The sequence below is a fragment of the Berghia stephanieae genome, chromosome 3, assembly GCF_034508935.2.
Source record: "Berghia stephanieae isolate SIO BIC M18660-M18661 chromosome 3, UCSD_Bste_1.3, whole genome shotgun sequence".
Classification (NCBI taxonomy): Eukaryota; Metazoa; Mollusca; class Gastropoda; order Nudibranchia; family Aeolidiidae; genus Berghia; species Berghia stephanieae.
The window spans coordinates 95,092,891-95,117,135 of record NC_088362.1 but is presented as its reverse complement, the minus strand read 5'-3'; the positions used below and the strand labels follow the sequence as shown (position 1 = coordinate 95,117,135).

Sequence of the window (24,245 nt, the reverse complement as noted above, 5' to 3'; positions counted from 1 at the left end):
CGAATTGACTGATTTCAGTTAATTGACTGAGAATTCACAGGTCTACCGATGAAACACTTAACATGTGGGGTGAGACATTTCGCCTGTAGCCGACATTACATTTTTTTCGATAGACATCAACGCTGTTAACGACCAGGTAGTCATTATACTATGTGGTCTAGTGGTATGACACTCGCTTTGGGATCGGAATGTCCTGGGTTCGAGCCTCGCGCTCGGCGCATAGTTGAGTCCTTGGAAAAGGCTCTTTACTCACATTCTCTCACCTTAATCAGGTGTAAAATGAGTACCTGGCCGTTAACAGCGTTGTCTTTGTCCAAAAAATTGTATCGCCTAACAGGCGTCATGTCCCGTCCTACATGTTTAATGTTGCTGTTGATAGGCGTCCCTTGTAAAGCGCTTTGAGCACATTTAGTGGATATAGAGCTATATAAAGCTCAATTATCAATTATATACCTTCTGAGTACGGTTAGAGAACTTAATTATGCCTCGCTTAGAGCGGGACCCAACCCTTGTACCTTCCGGTCTGAAGGCAGGTATCATACAACAAGACTATAGCCGCATAATTTGAATTAGTTTTTATTCTTGTAATACCGAAATCTAGAGCCGCCTTAATGGGGCAATAAAATGTATATTAAAATAAAGGGAGTAGAATTTTATTTCTGGTCGAAGCGCGAAAAATGTGTTTTCAGAGTGCTATGGCTTTTGTGTATTGATGCTATGCATTTAGACAAAAAGCTCATAACATCCACCAGCCGGATATAACGTACAAATGAATAAAACTATATTAACCTTGAACGTTTATTGTTTTATTGATTGAATTTAGTGAGAACGTATCATAAAATTGGCTAGTTAAAACAATAACAACAATTAACGTCAATTTCATTCCATTCACATGATGCAAGATTCTAATCCATTTACATGATCATAATAGAAGTTGTGGCGGAAATGTGACACAGAGCTTCCTTTTCCTATCGGGTAAGAAAAATATGCTCCAACCCATTACATATATACATATATGTGTGTATATGTATATGACTTACTGACTTACTTTAAGGCCGATCGGGACGCCTCGGCTGCCTCTCTAATCATCCGTGTCATTTTTTCCACAGTTCACGGTCTTTTGCTGTGGATGCTAATTTCGTAAGGTCTTCCTTTGATTTTAATACTTTGTTATTTTGAAGGCGTTTTAGGTCTCTATTGAGGACGGTATAAATTGACGTGTGTGGTCTACCTTGATATTTCTTGTGTCCAGATGGGGTGAAAAACGTATTCATGGCTTTATTAGCTGGTACATTTTCATCTCTTCTGAGTATATGCCCAGGAAGCCGCCATCTTGCCTCCAGGATTTGAATGGATAAGGGTCTTTCATTGCATTTTTCATACAGTGTTCTATTGCTTATTATATATATATATATATATATATATATATATATATATATTTATAATATATATATATATATATATATATATATATATATATATACATACATATATATATATATATATATATATATATATATATATATATATATATATATATATCTATTCAAGTGATTCAAAAGAAGATGTCAAAGCAGTCGTCTTTATGACACGCGTGTCAAACGTGAATTTCAAATAATTGGCCAAATTTAATTTTTTTTTGTCAAATGTCTTCCAACCTTTCTCTTATTGACTCAAGACTCAAATTTTCATCATGAAAATGGTTACTAGATTTTATTTTTAAAGTATTTTCCTTCAAATAAAGCATGATAATTCTGTCATTGAGAATGAATTTACTCCAAATGTTATGGTCACTTGGTTTATACCATGGATCTACAAAGATTGAGCATGTTGAATCGTCCGTCGGGTTGCGGTTTAGAGATAATCAGAGCCGTGTGAATCGCCTTTATTCCCGAGTAAAGAATAATACCTTTTCAATGGTAGCATCTTTAATAGCTGAAGGCAGTTTTAATAATCTGCAGGTTTTTAGCTGTATTATCATATTGCCAGATATTTATGAGGAAACTTATTATAAGGCTTTGCATTAGACACCGGCAAGTTGCATTTTAGTATGTTAGTAGCATTGTGATATTTATGATTTTATGCATCTTACGACAAAGCCCATAATATTTGATTCAACAATTTTCAACAGTTTTAACTCAGCATCATTTTTACCGTTTTTACATAAAGTTCTATAAAATCGAAATTGAAACGTATGATTTTATCGGAATTTGTATTTTGACAGAGCATGACCCTAAAGCTTGCCCTTCAAGTCAACTTAAGCAACCCTACGACCCAGGTGGAGACCGTTTCATCCTTTCTTGGGAATGTCACTGCTGACCTAGTAGAAGCGCCCTCTGACGACAAATCAGTGGCTGTAAGCGCATATTATCTATATATCGATTTCTTACATTATTGAAAAGCTTTTCCATCAAGACTTCCATCCAATGACAAAATATTTGTTTCATATTTAAACGAATTTTCCTTTTATTTGAATAACGATTGATAAAGATGAACCCAACTTCCAAAATTATGTCTTGAAGATTGAGATTGAACGTTATAAATAAATAGACCTTTGAGGTAGAAAAGTTATCTTCAAAATGACGAGAGGTGGTTTGTCAGTAAATGGCGGTTTGCCTAAAGTAGCGCTCAAAAGAATCAGTGTGAAACACGACAGTCTAATCATTTAATAAATTTGACTTTCTAATTACAAAGTTAGGACTGTTTATTCCATGTATGTTAACTTTCGAATCACATCTTATTCGTGACTTCAAGTCAACGTGGTGAGCTAACTTTTAATTATACAATCATCATCATTCATCGTTGCTTGTACAATTGAGCACTTTGCCGGTCAGCTGTCTCCACGTGTATTCTGTATGATTTCACAATACAAAATATTTAAAGTAAAAGAGTACCTATATAAAATGTCAAAAGGTGTAAAATGCGCCGTAAAACAGATTTATGACCGCACAGTAACAAAACAGTTATGTTATATTTTGGCCCCCGAAACTTTTACTTCCTTTACAGTACAAGCTTTGATATCAAAAGAAAAGAATATCAGCGTATAGCACAGTGTCTACGGTACCTACTCCACCCACTCATACCCTCCTTGACTGTGATAACCCATTGTGATTTCATGTCATTCCTCTCACAGGTTAGTTCGGCTAAAGCATTGTCTAGCCTTGCTCAGCGACTCGAAAGTGAAACATTGTCAGAGAGCAACGCCCAGATCATCGTACAAGGTAAGACAAAGTATTGGAACAATAGATCAGATACGTTTTTTTCCTATAGACCTGAGTCTCATTATACCCAAGTAAGTTCTCAGCTATTTAGATATTCTAAATCATAAAAAACATTAAAATCGAGCTTTATATAGTGCGATATCCACTAAATGTGCTCAAAGCGCTTTACAGGGGGTCCCTGGTCAACAGCAACATTTAACCTGTAGGACGGGACATGTCGCTTGTTAGGCGATATTACATTTTTTTTTACAAATGAGTAAATGATGATTACAGAACTTTTGCGATCGTGATGAAATGATACGAATGATGTGGTCGGAGTCTCGGAGTTGCACTTCCAATGTGAGCGTAGTCTCGGGTGTTTCCGACAGGCACAGGCTTGATCAATTCTTTACGGCGTTCTCACTAGTCAATCAGGGGTCACAATAAGGTAGTTTGGTGGCAAAGGAAGCTCCGGCGTCTTGATAGCGGAAATAAAAAATATTGAAGTGCTCCACAAAGTCCTGAGAGTACGATATAAATCTCAAAAATATAAATAATATGAAGAAGTGCAACATTCCAGCCGTCAAAGCCTAGTCTACGTCTTTGAGAGAAGTGAGTCGTGAATATTTAACCAATCAGCATTTATAATAAGTGGCTACGTGACAAGGTTGAAAGACAAGTATTCACTATTTTGAAACGAATTCTAAGAGAATGCTATTAAAGGAAAGATAATCTAATATTAACAAGTAATTTTTTTTCTAAACCTATTGAAATAGACACCGGAGTGAGATGAACTCCGGTTTTATGTTTATATTACTAAAATAAAAATGTATAAAAATATGGTGAATCATTGTTGTGGGGCACATGGCTTAAACTGGAAATCTCTGAATTTTTTTTTTCTGCGGCCACCCACAAAATATAATTAAAAGGCATAGTTTTAATAAATATCTCAAAAGCTCGTGTTTATCTCCCATATTGCCCCCCCCCCCCCCCCCCCCTCCCCTTCCCTGTCCTATTCGTCCCCCGTCAACACAGCAATGACTGAGAGATTGCGTTTAATAATTTAGATCCTGTGTAAAGCACTTTACAGATTATGATCCGAGGGTGGCCTATAATTTACCACTTGGTCTAGAATGGCGTGCTTGAAAAGTAAAAACAAACCACCGATGTTGTGTCCATTGAAATGAAACAATTAGTTGATTGGTCAATTCAAATAGATAAAATCGGTTTCGTAAACAAATAAAAAAAGAATGAATTATCAGAATTTAACAACTATTGCACTGGTCCAATAATTTAAAATAGAGCTCTTTACAAAACGCCGACACAAACCATAAAGAAAAATGCTATAGAAATAATTGTAGTTTTATAATGGAACCCGATTATACTATTATGATAAAGCCTCGATTTCATGATTGCCTTGATTCGATATTTACAAATGGAACTCCCTTTTTACTTTGCACTCAAAAGCTTGAACATTAATTATTCAAAGGCAAGGATCAAATGATAAATGACTATTACCAATGGGTAAATAGAACGATTGATATGGCTGGTGACTTCTAAAAGTGGGGTTCAATTTGATGGAATTCAAAGTCGGTACAAAGCAAATGTCGCACGTGCTGGGTGTTTGATGTCCAAATACACTGGACTCTGAAGAAACACGTATTTAACATTTGGGGCGGAAAACTCGCCCTTCAAACATCATTTCATTAACTGACCCTCATCTTGTCAAAAACTCTCAAACCTGGGACTTCACGACAGTTCCAAATTTGAGGGGTTAAACGATCGAAATTTGAAGGACGAGTTCTCTGACCAAAATATTTAATGTTTTTTCCCTGTTTACAGACCTGTTTGTTTTAACTATCATTTCGTAGCGAGTCATTCTCATTCAGATTGAATAATTTTGGGTTCGAATCCCCATGGAGATATTTTCATTTTTTGTTCCAATCTATACGGCAAATAGGATGCTGTATCAAAAGGTCGTTTTATTAACATTCGCCATGAAAAATTCTCCAATACTAATTTTGAAAAACTATTGTTACATTCGTTTTATTATTATTTTGAGTTGAATAGTGAAAAATAAACGAAAAACGGATAATCAAGAATCAAAATTCTGGTAGTTTTATAATTTTTTAGTGTTGAAGAAGTGTGGATAAAGAATCAACTGTCTTCACACTTTGTGAACCATTGAAATAATGTTTCTGCTAATCTGTTAGTGCTAGGTGTAAATATATTATCATTTATTATCAAACCTAGAGAAATCAATGAAAAACTAGTTTTATCCATAAACTTTCTACATAACTTAATCTTGGAGATGTTGTGTGACACACGTTACAAAAGATGACCTTTTGACACAACCTCATGTTTCTTTACAGACATGAAACTACAAGTCTGATAACCCAAATAATGCATAATTTGACCATCGATTACTTTTAAACAGCGGATTTAGACATTCTTCCGAATCAGATTTTCAACATGCTAAATGTTTGGTGGGGGGGGGGGGGGGGAAAGTGAAGACCTTCCTGTCCTGTTAGAAAGTCAACCAAAAGAACCCCCTTGGTCGCCATATTTATTTTTCATCATACATGTCGGATCGACCTTGTTAAAATTCCTTATATCAGAAAGTTACCTTCTTCAAACTCAGAACATTTTCCCTATAAACGACTACCAATTCTGAATGAATTTCCGACGGATGTTTTCCTTTCGTATTCATAAATCGTTTGACCGCACACATTTCTTCAATGAGTAGATCGTAAATTCCAGTTTACAGATTTTAGAAACAACCAGCGGTTCATGAGTTATTGCGTTACTTACCTACGACAGCCATCGTGTCTTGTGATTTTATTTCTGTCAAACTGACCCAGACGATAAATTTAAGACAATTGAAAGACTGTTCCTCAATTAAATTTTTTTTTTAGAAAATAAATTAAACTCTTCCCACACAACTTTAAAAGTCTTTTATTTCCATTAAATTGGTTTTATATATATTATATATATATATATATATATATATATATATATATATATATATATATATATATATATATACTATCGATTCTAGTTTTAATGTTGAGTCACGTGAAAAAAAAAAAAAAAAGAGAGAGAGAGAGAGAGAGAGAGAGAGAAGAGAGAGAGAAAACAAGACAAACACACACACACACACACACACGCGCATATATATATATATATATATATATATATATATATATATGCGCGTGTGTGTGTGTGTGTGTGTTTGTCTTTGTTTCTCTCTCTCTCTCTCTCTCTCTCTCTCTCTCTTTTTTTTTTTCACGTGACTAACATTAAAACTAGAATCGATAGTATATATATATATATTTATATAATATTATATATATATATAATATTATGCGCGTGTGTGTGTGTGTGTGTGTGTTTGTCTTTGTTTCTCTTCTCTCTCTCTCTTCTCTCTCTCTCTCTCTCTCTCTCTCTCTTTTTTTTTTTTTTTTCACGTGACTCAACATTAAAACTAGAATCGATAGTATATATATATAATATATATATATATATATATATATATATTATATTATATATATATATATTAAATGAGAGCAGCATTGATGAGCGTAAAGGACCAAGGTATGAGGGTTTTTTCCCAAGATGGAGGTCATTTAAATCTAGCCAAAATGTTAAATACTTGTCTTTCCAGAGTACGACAGTTGACTGGTTAAAGTCCAAGTAAAATGTCACATGTTGTGGTCGTCGTCTGCATTTTAATGTTATTGTATTCACGAACATTCTTGCAACAGTGTCTTCCAACAATGCTGAGAAAAATGTCTGAATATTGAGTTTTTGAGTGATCCATGTTTTCTTTATCTTCAGATCTATTCCAAGCTACCGCTTCCGTGGTTTCCACGATAGGACAAGTCAACTGCAACGGGAAGGAATCAAACACGGCCATTTGCAGTCCGGATCAGGTAAAAAAACCCTAATGTTACGATTTTGGATATCTAGTATTTGGATATTGATGTTTGAAGCTCGTAAAAAGTTTATTATTTAACAATTGAACTGCCGTTCTATGAAAAATACAAGTATTTAAACAATTGGTCAGGACACTCGTCCTTCAAATATCTATCGATTCAAATGTCCCCCATCTTGACAAAAACTTTTCTTAAGTCCCAGGTTTGAGAGTTTTTGCCAAAATGAGCGTCATTTAAATCAATCGATATTTGAAGGACGAGTTTTCTGGCCAATTTTTAAAGTATGTGTCCAGAGTACGGCGGTTACCTGGTTTAATTTCGATGAAGAGACGTATACTGTAGACGTTTCGGGTTTCCCCCACATCGATGAAGTGCCTATTTTACATTTTACAATAACTAAATGCCCACTTTCACTTACCCACAATTTTTGGACCAATATTTTGGGAAGAAGCAGGCAGGCTGAGAATGATGATCTTGGTTTACAGAATAGGGAAGAAAAACGAGATGTCAAAAAATTGGTTCCTATCTCATAGAAAGTGTAGAACCACTCTACCGCAGGACTGAATACATGCCTTATGTAACGATCTTCTGGTTTCAGAGTGACGGCATCTTATTTTATCGTCTAAATAAATGCTGGTCGTCAATAAAGATCATCTAACCTTGATATTTTATGTCCGAATTTTTAGGATCTGCCTATACATTCATCTTCTAAAATAGTTATGCCACCTTATAATTCAAGAGATGGAGTGAGTAGGAAAGTGCCGGAAGACAATCGAGAATAAAGATTTCACGGCGGTGATGGGGATTTGTGAAATTTTTATTCTCTATTGTCTTCTGGCACTTTCCTACTCACTTCATCTCTTGTTGTTATCAACATAAGTGCCTGCTCCACTCACTTTTCTGAATGATAATTCAATATCAATGAGTAACTTGTTCATTATTAGTCCTCCCAAGGACTGGCTTTATACACTTTTATAAGGATTTGGGAAACAAAAAAGTAGAAGTTGTGAAGTCAAGACTTTTTTCCCTATCAAGGGCTATGTGGTCGTGTGGTCGCTTTCGGATCGGAAGGTCCTGGGTTCGAGCCACACTCGGCGCATTGTTGAGTCCTTGGAAAAGACTCTTTACTCACTTTCTCTCACCGTACTCAGGTGTAAAATGAGTACCTGGCCGTTGACTGCGTTGTCTCTGTCCAACAATTTGTAATATCGCCTTAGAGGCGTCATGTCCCGCCCTAAATGTTTAGTGTTGCTGTTGGTCAGAGACCCCTTGTAAAGCGCTCTGAGCACGTTTAGTGGATATTGCGCTATAAAAAGCTCAATTCAATAATCTTATTTAACCGGATGTAGATGTCTAGGAATTGTCGGCTTCATCCGAGGCACTTCAGGGCTACTGCACTTCCATGATGAGTCAAACTGACTTTAAACAGGCGATAAAGAATATTAAGGTTTGTTAATTTAATTTTAATTAATTTTTGGATGACATGCTGTGAATCTATATTTTTGTTTAACTCTCGTGATAAATGAATTAAAATGAAGGGATGGCTCTGTGTTATGTATAATTGTGGCATCTTTTCCATTATTCAAAGCTATGGAGTTTTGATAGGAGAGCAGAACGACACCTTTTCAAACAAACTCTTCTCTTTTGTTTCACTTGAAAGTTTTATTAACACCAGCTTCATCTGCGTCAAAGTTAATTGATTTCATGTTGAGATCAGAGACATTCAATTGTGAGAAGAAGGAAAAAATATCGCATGCATCCGCTGCTCTGTGTACTTTGCAATATAATATCGAATCATCAACGGCCTAAATTGAAAACAAAGCACGATTCCCAAAACCTCTAACATTTTCAGTGAAAATAAAAGTGTCTGAACTTAGATGACCCTGCCAACCTTAGTAATGACCAATTTTTAACAGAGTTTTGTATCATTATTATCTTTACAACAATTAACAAAATCGAGAGTAAAACAAAAATGATTGTTATCCTTGAAGTTTATTTACATCGATAAAAGCAAATTAATTTGACTCAATTGTCGTTTGAATTTTAAATTCCATCCTCAGTAAACAAATATTCCTGGCATGCTATCAGACTGAGTCCTTTAAATGATTCATGATATTAAATTGGCTTTGAATCGTGATGTGGCGTAGTTGCCCACACATATGTAATGGCTTATGATCGTATAGTGGCTTTTTGATAGATGGTAATGTTATTCCTTTGCATTGTGCTGTAGATGTTAATAATGACGAAAGAGTTTAAGGGCCAATGATGATAATGGAATGTACAACATCAAGACATTCAAATAAAAATCCAGATTCCAAGTTATATTTCTTACTGTTTTATTTGTTTTGATAAATTCGAAATCCAAATCAAATAGCATGGTCATAATTTAATCAGTTTCATAAATTCCAAATCCGTAAAATCAATCCAAATGTAAAGCCATTTTCCCTGTGTAACCATTTTCAATATACGTGGAATATTTCTAAGTCCGTAAATGCAATCAATGATGGTGAGCACAAATATTTTAGAGTAAAAATGTGCAGTCCAGAGTAAAGTAGAATCCCCATTTGATCAGAAACAGTCCGTTTATAGCCTGCCCATTGTAAACGGTTCTATTGTTGTCAATGTCCAGCTTCCACAATTACAAAAGGAGAGGAGGGAGTTGACAATACATAATATTTTGGACGAAATGCATTTTTCTGATTAAAATGTTCATATCTTTGATCGTAAACATGTCCTTATAAATTCTTGATTAAACTTCGTTGTTATTTCTTCCATCTGACCGTAAAGGATGACAAAAAGTCAAACGCCCTTTTCCTCGCTATGAGCAGAATACGTTTACGTCATAGATTCATAGATATTATATGACCTTCAACTTGTCAAAACTTCTTTGAAGTCTCAGGTTTAAGATTTTATGACAAGTTGGGAGTTATCATAATCTATTGATTTATGAAGCAGTATTTTTGTTGTCAAAATTAGACAAAGGTATTTTGTGAATGGACGTCAGAATTCCACATGTCATATTCCATGACTCTATGACATACAACTAACCTGCACATGGGGTATATTGACACAGACTGTATGAATAAATTATGATTCTCTCTGACAAGGTCTTTTGTTTGACATGTATTCCGTATTCAGAAAAAGACGCAGATTGTATTTATCCTGTAGTAGAAGCGAAAACCAGTGAATAATTCAAGCGATGATAGCCAGCCCTGAAAGCATTAGAAGGCTTTTATTCTGTCATAGATTAGTGTTATGTGAGGACTTAATGCAAGTTTACTGGTGTTACTGATTACACAATATCTATTGGATAGCACAGGTTTCTGGGTGTTCTTATAATTAATAATGATTCCAAGGGAAGACTGGAATAACCCAGGCGTCAGCCGCAGTGCAGCGCCGCAAAGTAAGCTAGGGCGAGGTGACTTACTCAAGGCCACACAGCGCGGCGGTTGATCGAACTCGGTACCTTTTGGGTACGAAGCAAAGACCGTACCGCTGAGCCACGCTGTCCCCGAACAATAATAACAATAAGAATAATAATAATAATAATAATAATAATAATAATAATAATAATAATAATAATAATAATAATAATAATAATAATAATAATAATAATAATGATGATGATGATGATAAAGTGTCCATGCGTAATTTATTTCGCCTCTTTGTCAATACTAAGACATTCGAAATAGGCCACACAAAAACCCAACGTAACGTTGACACGACACAGAGTGGTTAAACTCTCACCTGAACTGTGACGTAATAACCAACAGCCCTTAAATGTCCATCTATAGCAAAATCCAATGGCACAACTGTTAAAACTGGTCAAGAGATAATAAATCCGTTTTATTGATAATATGTGCCAGATATAATACTCTCCTGTTTTGCCCGCCAGATCAGTCTAACAACATACGAAACTATCTGTGACCTTTAACGCTTATAGATAGTTCGAAGATGACGTCACTCAGATCTTTGTTATTGTTTTTTGCCATCCGCGTTTATGAGTAATGCTCACTGAACTATATTAACCCGACTATAAACGTTCATGGATACACACAGTTTTGTGTGTTGGTCCGTTATACTTCCGGATGGCAATGTTATGAGCTTCTTAGCCAAGCGCATACTATTTATAGTCTCTTAAAGCGATTGAAGTGAGAGCTATTCACACAATTGGCGTTCTGAAAACAATAATAAAGAGCCGAGTAAAGCCGTCGCCATCGTAAAGTTATAGCCTGACACCGTGGCCTTCGTAAAGTTATGGCCTGATACTGACCAAAAAATGACGTCAAAATGCCAGTCTTTTGCCACAAAAGAAAACAAATCGTGAGTTGTATTCAACAGTTCAACCAATGAAATAACTTGTTTCCATGAGCTCTACTAACGACAAGTCACTAGGCGGAGCAAAAACCAAATAATGACGTAAAAATGCCAGTACTTTTGGATTTCAGTATCAGGCTATAACATAACGATGGTTAAGCTGATCCTGACTAAAAAATGACGTCAAAATGCCAGTCTTTTGCCACAAAAGAAAACAAATCGTGAATTGTATTCAATAGTTCAGTCAATCCAACTTCATTTAATCTTTTAATGGCTTTCAAATTGGTCCAATTTTCAAACCGGAAGACAAGTGGTTATCCATTATCCAGCACACCATCTTTGGTTTGAGATCTTCCTGTTACAGAATGGGTGGAGTCTATGACTCACAGTGACAGGTTCTAGAAACAAACACAAAACGTGGACAATTTAACGCAATGAATATGTAGACCTTCAAGTGACTAATAAATCGCAATCCATATCAAGGCCAATCCAATGAAGGTCATATCTGCACTTGTAAAAGAAAGGGGTCATTTGAGAACATAAAGCCGAGTTAGCCGGAGTTTAACCCTGGCCTTCGTAAAGTTATGGCCTGATACTGACCTAAAAATGACGTCAAAATGCCAAAAGAAAACAAATCGTGAGTTGTATTCAATAGTTCAACCAATGAAATAAATTGTTTCCATGAGCTCTACTAACGACAACTTACTAAGCGGTGCAAAAACCAAATAATGACGTCGAACTGCCAGTCCTTTTGGATTTCAGTATCAGGCTATAACATAACGATGGCTACGGTTTAACACGGTTTCTATTGAAGCTATGCTTTTTGGTAAAATACTCACAGCATCTGCCATCCGGATATAACATACCAACACACAAATCCATGTGCAACCTTGAATGATTATATCGTAGCCATCGTTAACGTATAGCCTGACACTGACCAAAAATGACATCAACAGACTAGTCTTTTGTCGCAAAAGAAAACAAATCGTGAGTTGTATTCAATAGTTCAACCAATGAATCACTTGTTTCCTAGAACTCTACTAACGACAACTCACTAGACGCTGCCCAAAATGACGTTCACATATAAACCTTAGTGGGTTCTTGTGTCAGGCTATACGTTTACCATGGCTACGTTCAAACCCGGTAACTTTTTTGTTTTGTTTTGTTGTGCTGGTTTCTGCCTCTTCCCAATGTACACAATTTACACCATGAGGACAGACTGTTTGGCAAACTGCAAGTCTATGGGTTTTTCATCACTGCTTTGATGTCTAGTCCTACTCCTTAATATATGGTGCGACTGTTCAACAAAGCCGCGTTCTTGGAAGACGGTGTCATGCTCATGCTGTATTTGTTTTGAATGTTCTCTGTCCTTCATTAATGGGAGCGATCTATATTCATGTTTTCGTCCAACCAGGTCATCAATCACATGATGTGTTGCTGTCCAACGATTGGATCTTTCTTAACAAATGTAAACACGCTGCTTTGTTTACAAATGTTATAAACATATCCATGTGTCATACTGAATCAAATGGCCAATCGTGATGTTAGATATTTAATAAGCTGTGAACACGTTTCACTTAGTGGGTCATTTTGAGCACAATAGTCTTCAACAGTCGTAACGTCACTTCCTTCCTAATGACGCATGGTAACTTAGTAACACTGGCTCTAAACTATCGGAACAATGGCGGACGCCGTATGAAATATTCTCGGCAGCATAAAAGCGTTTCCAGAGAGAAAAAATACATAAATTTGATCATGTTTTGACTTTTACACATTCTGATCACAAGGCATATGAAAAGGGAATGAAAAGTTCTAGCCAGCATGAAGAATAAAAAGTAATGATTTTCTTTGTTTAGAACCAAGATGGCCGCCGTTGCCAGGCGGCGTGACATCAGACTACTGAATCCTATTTGCAATGTGACCAATGACCTCGATCTCATGGAAAGTTAATATAGATCATGCCTATTGTTTTACATCACAGGTTCTTCTGTCAACCGTGAAAAGACACGTCTCGGGTTTGAGATAATTTGACAATATTTATTTCTAATCGATTGTTGTTTGTAGTAAAAGTTTTCTGGATAAATTAAAAATATGTATTTTGTCATAGTATGCAAATTACTGACCATTCAGAGCACAACTCGAACCCAGGACCATCTGATCCACTGGCGAGTGGCATACCACAAATACACATAGCCACCTCACTAGCCACCTTCTCTCTCTCTCTCTCTCTCTCTCTCTATCTATCTATCTATCTATCTATCTCTATCTCTCTCTCTCTCTCTCTCTCTCTCTCTCTCTCTCTCTCTCTCTATCTATCTATCTATCTTCTACACTCTACATTTCAAGTGAACTCGCCTGAAACAAACAACATATTAACATCTCTACAAAATGGGTTCAGAAGCGAACATTCGTGTGAAAGTCGATTAATCTGAACTACGCAGCATGAACTTATGATATCTTTTGACAGCAAAATACAAACTGACGTGAAGATCTTAAACTTTATCAAAGCCAGTGACACAATTCCACACACAAAAACTCATTTATAGATAGTGTGCGCTTGGCTAAGAAGCTCACAACACTGCCATCCGGAAGAATAACGACCACCACACAAAACTATGTGTAACTTTAAACGTTTATAGTCTGGCTAATACATTTTAGTCAGAATTACTCATAAATGGCAAAAAAAAACAATAACAAAAACCCGAATGACGTCAACTTCATTCTATCTATAGATTAAAATGTTACACAGCAAGTGATCGCCGAAGGTCCATCATCGTTGTCCTGTCAAGTTGACTCTGGACTACCATAACAGACTGTTCTAAGGTCCGGTACTCTTCCTCTGTCACATAAATGACCCCCCCCCCCCCCCCCCCCCCCCCCCCCCCCCCTTCAAGCTGTGGAATGCACTCCCCTTTGGGCCTGCATGTGGAGTCTCGCTGTGAGCAATACAAGTTTAAGTACTTGGAGAGAACTCTTTACTCGCATTCTTTCACTGCAAAAGGTGTAAATATTAGTACCTGGTCGGTTACAGGGTTGTCTCAGTCAAGAAAAGAAAATACAACGCCTTTCACACAGCATAATATCTTGTCCTACATGTTAGGTTTTGCTGAAGAGATTGGAACATTTTCAAATCGCTTCAAACATATTCAATGGATTTTGCGCTATTTAGAATCTAATATCTTTTCATTTCGATTTGTTTTGTTTTTTGGTTTTGATTTCCTTTTTTAATTTTTTGTTGTTGTATTATTTGGGGAGGGGTGCCTTTTTTATGTTATCGATTTCAGTCAGTGAAGTGAACTGAACTGAAACTATTTTGTCGAGAAAAACTTGGTGTGTTATCAATAAATTAGAAAGCCTGGTGGCAAAATTACCACGCTGACAAATCACTCAAATTACACTTCGGTTGTGACCTGATAATGATATGCAGTAATTGCCTGTCAGCCACGCTTCAATTTCTCTTTCCAGGTTCAGCACTTTAATTCACAAATGGAAAATGTGTCAGATAAGGTAAACAATGGACAATCCAAGAGCTTCAGCAATGTAAACAGGATGTTGAAAACTAACACTTACGCGTTCTTATTAATAATGCATACCATGCCAAATACCAAGTGTTTAATTTAGAAATGGGAGATTGTTTTTCCTAATGCCATCCCTTTTGAAACTCAAATAACGAATTCGTAATGGCAAGTTCGATCACCGAATTATACTGAACGATTGATAGGTGGATGAGAGATGGAAAATTATTAACATGCCTATCTTATATAAGTTTATAACTACGACCGTACGATACACCTACGATCTTTGCCATGAAACACACAATAATAATAATAATAATAATAATAATAATAATAATAATAATAATAATAATGCTGAAAACATATATAGCGCTATAACTCCGAGACACCAGACTCTAAGCGCTTAAATTACAAATTACTTAGGCTGAAACATAATCATTTACACTGACATTTACAGTGACATACCATAAGATACAACTACGATCTTTGCCATGAAACACACCATGACTTACCATAAGATACAACTACGATCTTTGCCATAAAACACACCATGACTTACCATACGATACACCTACGATCTTTGCCATGAAACACACCATGACTTACCATACGATATAACTACGATCTTTGCCATGAAACACACCATGACTTACCATAAGATACACCTACGATCTTTGCCATAAAACACACCATGACTTACCATAAGATACAACTACGATCTTTGCCATAAAACACACCATGACTTACCATACGATACACCTACGATCTTTGCCATGAAACACACCATGACTTACCATAAGATACAACTACGATCTCTGCCATGAAACAGACCATGACTTACCATAAGATACAACTACGATATTTGCCATGAAACACAGCATGACATACCATACGATACAACTACGATCTTTGCCATAAAACACACAAAGATTTACCATACGATACAACTACGATCTTTGCCATGAAACACACCTGACTTACCATACGATACAACTACGATCTTTGCCATGAAACACACCATGACTTACCATAAGATACAACTACGATCTTTGCCATGAAACACACCATGACTTACAATACGAAACAACTGCGATCTTTGCCATAAAACAGACAAAGATTTACCATACGATACAACTACGATCTTTGCCATAAAATACACAATGACATACCATACGATACAACTATGATCTTTGCCATGAAACACACAAAGATTTACCAAACGATACAACTACAATCTTTGCCATAAAACACATAATGACTTACCATACGATACAACTACGATCTTTGCCATAAAACACACAAAGATTTACCATACGATACAACTACGATCTTTGCCATAAAACACACAATGACTTACCATAGGATACAACTACGATCTTTGCCATAAAACACACCATGACTTACCATAAGATACAACTACGATCTTTGCCATAAAACACACCATGACTTACCATAAGATACAATTACGATCTTTGCCATGAAACACACCATGACAAACCATGCGATACACCGACAATCTTTGCCATGAAACACACCATGACTTACCATACGGTACAACTACGATCTTTGCCATGAAACACACCATGACTTACCATACGGTACAACTACGATCTTTGCCATGAAACACACCATGACTTACCATACAACTACGATCTTTGCCATGAAACACACCATGACTTACCATACGATACACCTACGATCTTTGCCATAAAACACACCATGACTTACCATACGATACACCTACGATCTTTGCCATGAAACACACCATGACTTACCATACGATACAACTTCGATCTTTGCCATAAAACACACAATGACTTACCATAAGATACAATTACGATCTTTGCCATGAAACACACCATGACAAACCATGCAATACACCGACAATCTTTGCCATGAAACACACCATGACTTACCATACGGTACAACTACGATCTTTGCCATGAAACACACCATGACTTACCATACGGTACAACTACGATCTTTGCCATGAAACACACCATGACTTACCATACAACTACGATCTTTGCCATGAAACACACCATGACTTACCATACGATACACCTACGATCTTTGCCATAAAACACACCATGACTTACCATACGATACACCTACGATCTTTGCCATGAAACACACCATGACTTACCATACGATACAACTTCGATCTTTGCCATAAAACACACAATGACTTACCATACAACTACAATCTTTGCCATGAAACACACCATGACTTACCATACGATACAACTACGATCTTGGCCATAAAACACACCATGACTTACCATATAACTACGATCTTTGCCATAAAACACACAATGACTTACCATACGATACAACTACGATCTTTGCCATGAAACACACCATGACTTACCATACGATACAATTACGATCTTTGCCATAAAACACACCATGACTTACTATACGATACAACTACAATCTTTGCCATGAAACACACAATGACTTACCATACGATACAACTACGATCTTTGCCATAAAACACACCATGACTTACCATACGATACAACTACGATCTTTGACATGAAACACACCATGACTTACCATACGATACAACCACGATCTTTGCCATGAAACACACAATGACTTACCATACAATACAACTACGATCTTTGCCATGAAACACACAATGACTTACCATACAATACAACTACGATCTTTGCCATGAAACACACCTGACTTTATCCCTCATTTTAATTTGAAGATTCCAACATAGAAAACAAAATCGTAAAGCTACTTTTCTCGTTCGGTAGACCGTTAGTGTCAAAAATGCTGTCATTTTTTTCGTTGATAAAACACCATGATAATACGAAATTACGATCTTTTCATGAAAACACTGAAAACATGCGATACACGACGTCTTTGCCATGAAACACACATGACATGCCATACGTTACACTACGATCTTTGCATGAAACACACATGACTTACTAGTACAATAGATCTGCATAAACACAATATTACATACAAATATTTTGCATTATTAGTTAACTCAGCCATTATAATTTGGTGGCGTAATTATGCACCTTCATTTGAGGTGAAAGTTAACACACCGTTTTCATGCACCGCCGTTAGGGTATAAACACATGATGGTGTAAAAAATATAAGCACAGAAGAAAAGAGGCCTTTGCTCATTTGTCTGTATATAAACCCATCTATCTATGTCCTGGATTTTTAGATAGTTTTAGATTGTAGTCCAGCACGCTGATTGGTGATTGTCGGTGTACGCTGATACAATGATAGTAATCAAAGAATAGTTTTAAAAGATCAAAGGTAAAACAGAATCATGGTGCAAAAATGCTGATCATAATGACCAAAATATAAACAAATGATTTTTAAAATTGAAATTAGAAGTTTTTAAAACAAAAATAAAGGCGTTGTATACGAAAACTGAAGATAATGATAAAGTATTTATAAGATATGATAACAATGTTGTATTTTAGAATAAAATCAATATAGACAACAACAACAACAATAATAATAATATTAATAATAATAATAATAATAATAATAATAATAATAATAATGATGATAATAATGATAATAATAATAATAATAATAATAATAATAATAATAATAATAATAATAATAATAAATAATAATAATAAAATATATAGTAATAATAATAATAATGATAATAATAATAATGATAATAATAATAATAATAATAATAATATAATAATAATAATAATAATAATAATAATAATAATAATAATAATAATAATAATAATAATAATAATAATAATAATAATAATAGTAATAAATTTCTTCAAAGGATTAAAAATATATATACCTCATAAATGGGCTATGGAGCCACCTGGTTAATCATGATATTTAATCATGTGATTCGAGAACATTATTTGACATTTAATATATCTTACTTCTACTCGTATTTTGTAGTTTTAAATTTGGGTCGCATGTCATCAGCGCTTGTGTTATATTTTTTTTTAATTAACAAAGACGTATAGGTGTCACAACGTAACTTTAACGATGATCAAATACAGAAACACAACCTGTTAAGATACATCGTCAACGGAAGTGCAGAAAAGCACTACATTATAACTGTAATCGTTTTGTCTTTGGACTTTGTTTTCAAGTTACAAGCATTGTCTTCTTTATGGTGCCATAATCTTTCTTTATGGTGCCATAATCTTTCTTTATGGTGCCATAATCTTTCTTTATGGTGCCATAATTTTTACAAAACCACTCGTATAACACACGTATTAATTGCGTCAAACTTTTAAAACATTTATTCAATAATTGGTTAGTTACGATATCCTTACGCTTACCAATGTATCAAGAATTCAATGTTAATTGGTTTCTATCGGCTTCACAGAATCCACAAAACGTTAACTATCTGCCTTCTGTCGTATTTGTGTTCACAGAAACAAGATGTGGTTTCATCCATTGAAGAGACTTTGTTCTCCTTGGGGCCCATCGCATCAAGCAGACAAACTAACGATCAGTCGCCAAAGCCTGTAGTCCTGTCGTCCCCTCAAATCAACATGACTGCATCGTCTGCCAAGTCGGATGACCTTGCAGGGTCAAAGATTGAAGCTGGAGATGACGTCAGTATAGAACTACCGGATAGTATAGGAGACATAGGTGGAGGAGATACTGTCACCCTTATTGTAAGTGACTCAATTATACATCATAATGTATGTAAACACCGAAACAATATCATGTTGGAAGCAATGATGATTTGGCAGCATAACGAAACACATTATTATTATTATTATTATTATTATTTGATATATTATCTATTTGTCATTAAAGTTGAAGATAAGAGGATTAATTCTATTGCCGATGTGTAAAGCGCAGTCCGTTTTGTTTAATTCCGGCACAAATGAATGCTTATTTATTTAAAATGACATGTTTTGTAAGTGGATTTCTCATATAGGCCGGTTAACAGGCGACCTTACCATATGAAGTGGTAATTTGATTTCACGCAGTCTTTTTGAGAACAATAACAACCATAGGAAAGCCAAATGAGGTTTATGAAACTTTTGGAATTTTGCATATAATGTTAAATTGAATGATCTCGGGACACCAAACAGGAAAACTAATCGTAAACGTGAATTGAACAACAATAGATCTTTAACTTCTTAGAGGGACGCTAGCATTTTGTAGAATAATTTCTGCTGCATTAATATATAACCGAGTAACCAGTGCACTGGTGTTTGGACATGGAGGCCGAATGGACGTTTGTAGATTTGGGACGGACGGAGTCTGAATATTTGTTTGCAATCTTGTCTCTGCATCTGCAGGCACGGACGAATAAACAGAGGCGTCATCAAGCAGTGATTTGGCAGTTAATTAAAGACGTGTCTCTCTTTCTTGCAAGTTCCAAGCAATGCTTTGGTAGTTCTCACCGTTTTATTCTAGAAAATGTTGATTGAATCTGATCTTATTTATTATATCATAACCTGGTTTGGAGGTCGTGATGGGTGCTAGTGATACGATCGCTGCCTTTTTCAAACCATTTTCTCGCTCGTACTTCATGTAAGTTAGTTGATACTGTTAAACTGACTTGATATCTTTAGAAGATTTTGGTTGCCAAAATTATTTGTGTTTACAAGCAGGCCGTCCCATTTTGCAAACTGCAAAACTGCAATCGAAAAACATGACTCTAAACAGTCAATCTCTGGCTCTTTGACCTGCATTCGTTTTCAAAATATACAAAAGTTTCAAATCCGTGTTTTTGTTGGTTGGGAAAGAGCCTTGATTGGAGCAAGAGTAAGACAAAATCTCCCGAGCTTGACCTTATGCTTTACATAGGAACTCCAAGAATAAACGTCCACGTAATTAAAATCGAATAAAGTTATTTTGAAAATGTGTCTGAAATTCCATAAACTGCGATATTGAGCTTTAATCAACACGATCCACATAAATTGGTTCTCAAATTCGATTGTTCATCCATCAGATCGCCAACATAGAGCAGGATCTCTATTCAAGTCCTGCTTCACAAGATGTGTCTTCCTCGGCAAGTCAAGACATAAAACCCGCACAGAATGTTTTGTCTGTCAGACTGACAAATTCTAAAGGCGAAGTCTTGAGTGTGGACGATGATGACCCATTAAAACTCGAGATCAAGGCTCCGGAAGGTCAATAACATCATCATCATCATCATCATCATCATCATCATCATCATCATCATCATCATCATCAGCATCATCATCATCATCGTCGTCGTCGTCGTCATCATCATCATCATCACCATTATTATAAATATTAATATTATTATTATTATTTTAATATTGTCATCATCATCATCATCATCATCATCATCATCATCATCATCATCATCATCATCATCATCATCAACAACAACAACAACAACAAGAATATTATCATCATCACGCAGTGTGCATGGCAAAAAAGGATGAAATACGATGAATTTAGACATATTTATATAGCAGGTACTAACTCGTTCCTTTATTTAGAGCCTTCAAGTCTGGTCGCAGTGAATGACAACGAGACCTTAGCAGTTGATTTACCCATCAGTGACGGAGCAGCACTGGTCTTGACTGTCGACCTAGGCGATACATCACTGTATACATTAAGAGGTAAGCATAAAACATGTTTTACTTTGACATTGCCGACTATCCATGTTTAACGATCTATTCTGTCGCCCTCTAGCAAGACAAAACACTTCTTTCACTTTAAATCTTTGGTATGAAAACTTTCCACCGTACCTCAAAACTCAATCAATGAAGTTGTCACTCAACCTGTCAAAAAATGTTCATCGATTTGTCAGCTTTGAGAATTGCTGACCTGTTGAAGGATTTTATAATCGATGGATATTTTAAAGAATCTACGTTAAAATGAAGTCGTTCAAAGACATAAGGCCCATAGTTCCGTAAATTGTCCCTGTCTTATTAGAGTAGTATAGGGTGTGGAATATCTCGCGGCCTCTCGCTCCACTCACGCCCACAGGATATTCCACACCCGGTAAAAAACAAGAAAATCACCCCAGAGTAACCGCGACCACATCGCCTAAAAAAGGTTATACTGGAGAGCATGAGAATGATAGAGAGATATAAGATATAAAAAGGTATAAAAACAAAAGTTATGACCCGGATAATTATCCATATCATAAAATTTTAAAATGTGAAGAGAAGAAGGAGTAAAAGAGTAAAAGCGGGAAGGATCCTGTTTATTTTAGAGACACTATATAAAAAAATAAAATCCATCAAGAGGAACTATGAAGATTCTCAGGGGAGAAATTTAAAAAAAAACGTATAACAAAAATATTAACCCTAAAAAATGATTGTTAGAAAAATTTGCACAAAGTGTAATTAATATAGATTATTAAGTGAATTTCATAGAGATAGAAAAAATGTATACTACTCATTAGCGTTAAATGGATGGTGACAAACGGAAAGGACGCTAGTCTGTCGGAACTTACTTTTCCAAGATCAACTGACTCAACCACTCAAATATAACTGTGTCGCCGGGGGTGGGGGGGGGGGGGTGTCAGAAACAATCTCAACTGCATCTGGGATCAATACCTGTCTCTTTGCTTGTAAGGCGAATACTCTACCTTTGAGCTATCGGGACCCCCAAAATATACTTAAAAGTGTCAAAAATGATTTGATAACTGTCTTTCCATCAGGGCGATTTGATGGATCCCCAAGGGATGACCAGTACGACTTCAAGGTCGAGGTCCATAATCAACTCATTACTCAATCATGGCCTGACGAAATGGAATCTTTTATTAAGGACAACACCACACTGAAGATGAGAATATATAAGCTTGGGTCCAGGGGGTCCAAGCTATTGTTCAAGACCAGACGAGAAGGTTAGTCTTCAGTATAGCAATAGATGATTGCAAAACTATTCATGATAATATTTTCTACAGCCCGTTTTGGACAAAGAAAAAATTAAAAAAATGGAGCATCTTAGTTCGAATTATTTATTTAGAAGCACGCCTCGAGATCAGTTATAGAATTAAAACAATGATTTGTTTTTTTAATATTCAAAAGGTGATTCGATCTTGACGACTTGGGACTGCCTTGTAGCAATGAGTAGAACACAGAGCATACTATAATATATACATCCAATGCTTGGTTTTCAAAGCTGACAGTTTCTACATCTCGTCTGTTCCAGAGACAGAGAAGCCCTTTTCAAGGCGTAGACTCCTCCAATCAGGTTTTCGTGGAGGAGTTATCGTGGAGTTCATCACACCAATTGCATGGAGCACGGAGTGTGTATGCTGGGTGTACAGTCATCAGTTACAGGTACAAAGACTGTAATGTCATTTAATATTAATATTATAAATAGAGGTCTGTAGTAACGATATAAAGTTGCTCAAAAAGATTTCATCAATATACTTCATGAATGTTGATTATTGGGAGTCAGTATTAATAAAGATAAGCATTTTAAAAATATATGATGGAGTACCAGATAGAACTAAGACCAAAATAAATGATTAGAAACAGCTTTGAAAATAATAAATCATGAGAAATTGATTTTCATTTCTTCTATTTCGTAAATTTGAGTCCTTTTGTATAAGATAAATAAGGTCTCGGTCCCGTTAAACATTCCTTTTCATAGCAGGTTCATTGCCTCTATTGCTTGAGTTATTTTTAGTCTTGAAATTACAGTCCCGCATACATAATATATTTTAGAAAAATGAAATAAATTTGATCAGATATACTGACCGGAACATAAATTTGCCAAGATAAAAAATAAGTACGAAATGCATGACAAAGAAGTTTTGGATTAAATCCTATATTTTTGGCCAAGAAAAAAACAATATACATTTTACCCATTTTGGTGGTCGCCTCTAAACGTTGAATATCATATTTATTTGATCTTTGAGGGCACCAACATTGGAAGTTTGAAAAATATCACAGTCATAGAAATGTATGGGCTTGGGAGAGAATAACATGTCTTGCTTTGAAAAGTATATTAAAATGCTTTCTTCAAACAGGTAATAATTTAAATAATGCAGAAAATCAGTGAACTTCACTTTGCAACTTGTCTGTGCAGGCTTTAGATTTAACAACTCATAGTTGCCTACGAGTAGATTAGTAATTAGTAATTGAAGTAACGTTCCAGAAACGGTCGATCAGTTTTTGCGCGAAAAGACATTCTGCAGGACAAAGTTTTTTTTAAGTCTTATGAAACAGTACCTGACAAACAGAAAGAAAAGGACAAGAAAAAAAACATCCCAAAAAACAGCCTATCGCGACTGGAGATCGAACCTCAGACCTCAGGTAATCCAGTCAAGGCATGCTATGTTTTGGGGTGCTGTTTTT

At 35.7% G+C, this 24,245-nt stretch overlaps 1 protein-coding gene across 1 annotated transcript in view; it reads left to right on the top strand.

Moving 5' to 3' along the window:
- LOC144968895 (uncharacterized) overlaps window positions 1-24,245 on the top strand; it is a 70,829-nt gene that overhangs the window by 12,923 nt on the left and 33,661 nt on the right. Inside the window, exons 2-9 of the mRNA XM_078907721.1 lie at window positions 2,225-2,356; window positions 3,134-3,221; window positions 7,038-7,132; window positions 19,368-19,613; window positions 20,906-21,086; window positions 21,426-21,548; window positions 22,598-22,783; window positions 23,092-23,222. Of these exons, the coding sequence (XP_078763847.1) occupies window positions 2,225-2,356; window positions 3,134-3,221; window positions 7,038-7,132; window positions 19,368-19,613; window positions 20,906-21,086; window positions 21,426-21,548; window positions 22,598-22,783; window positions 23,092-23,222 (1,182 nt within the window). The remainder of the gene's footprint in view (window positions 1-2,224; window positions 2,357-3,133; window positions 3,222-7,037; window positions 7,133-19,367; window positions 19,614-20,905; window positions 21,087-21,425; window positions 21,549-22,597; window positions 22,784-23,091; window positions 23,223-24,245) is intronic.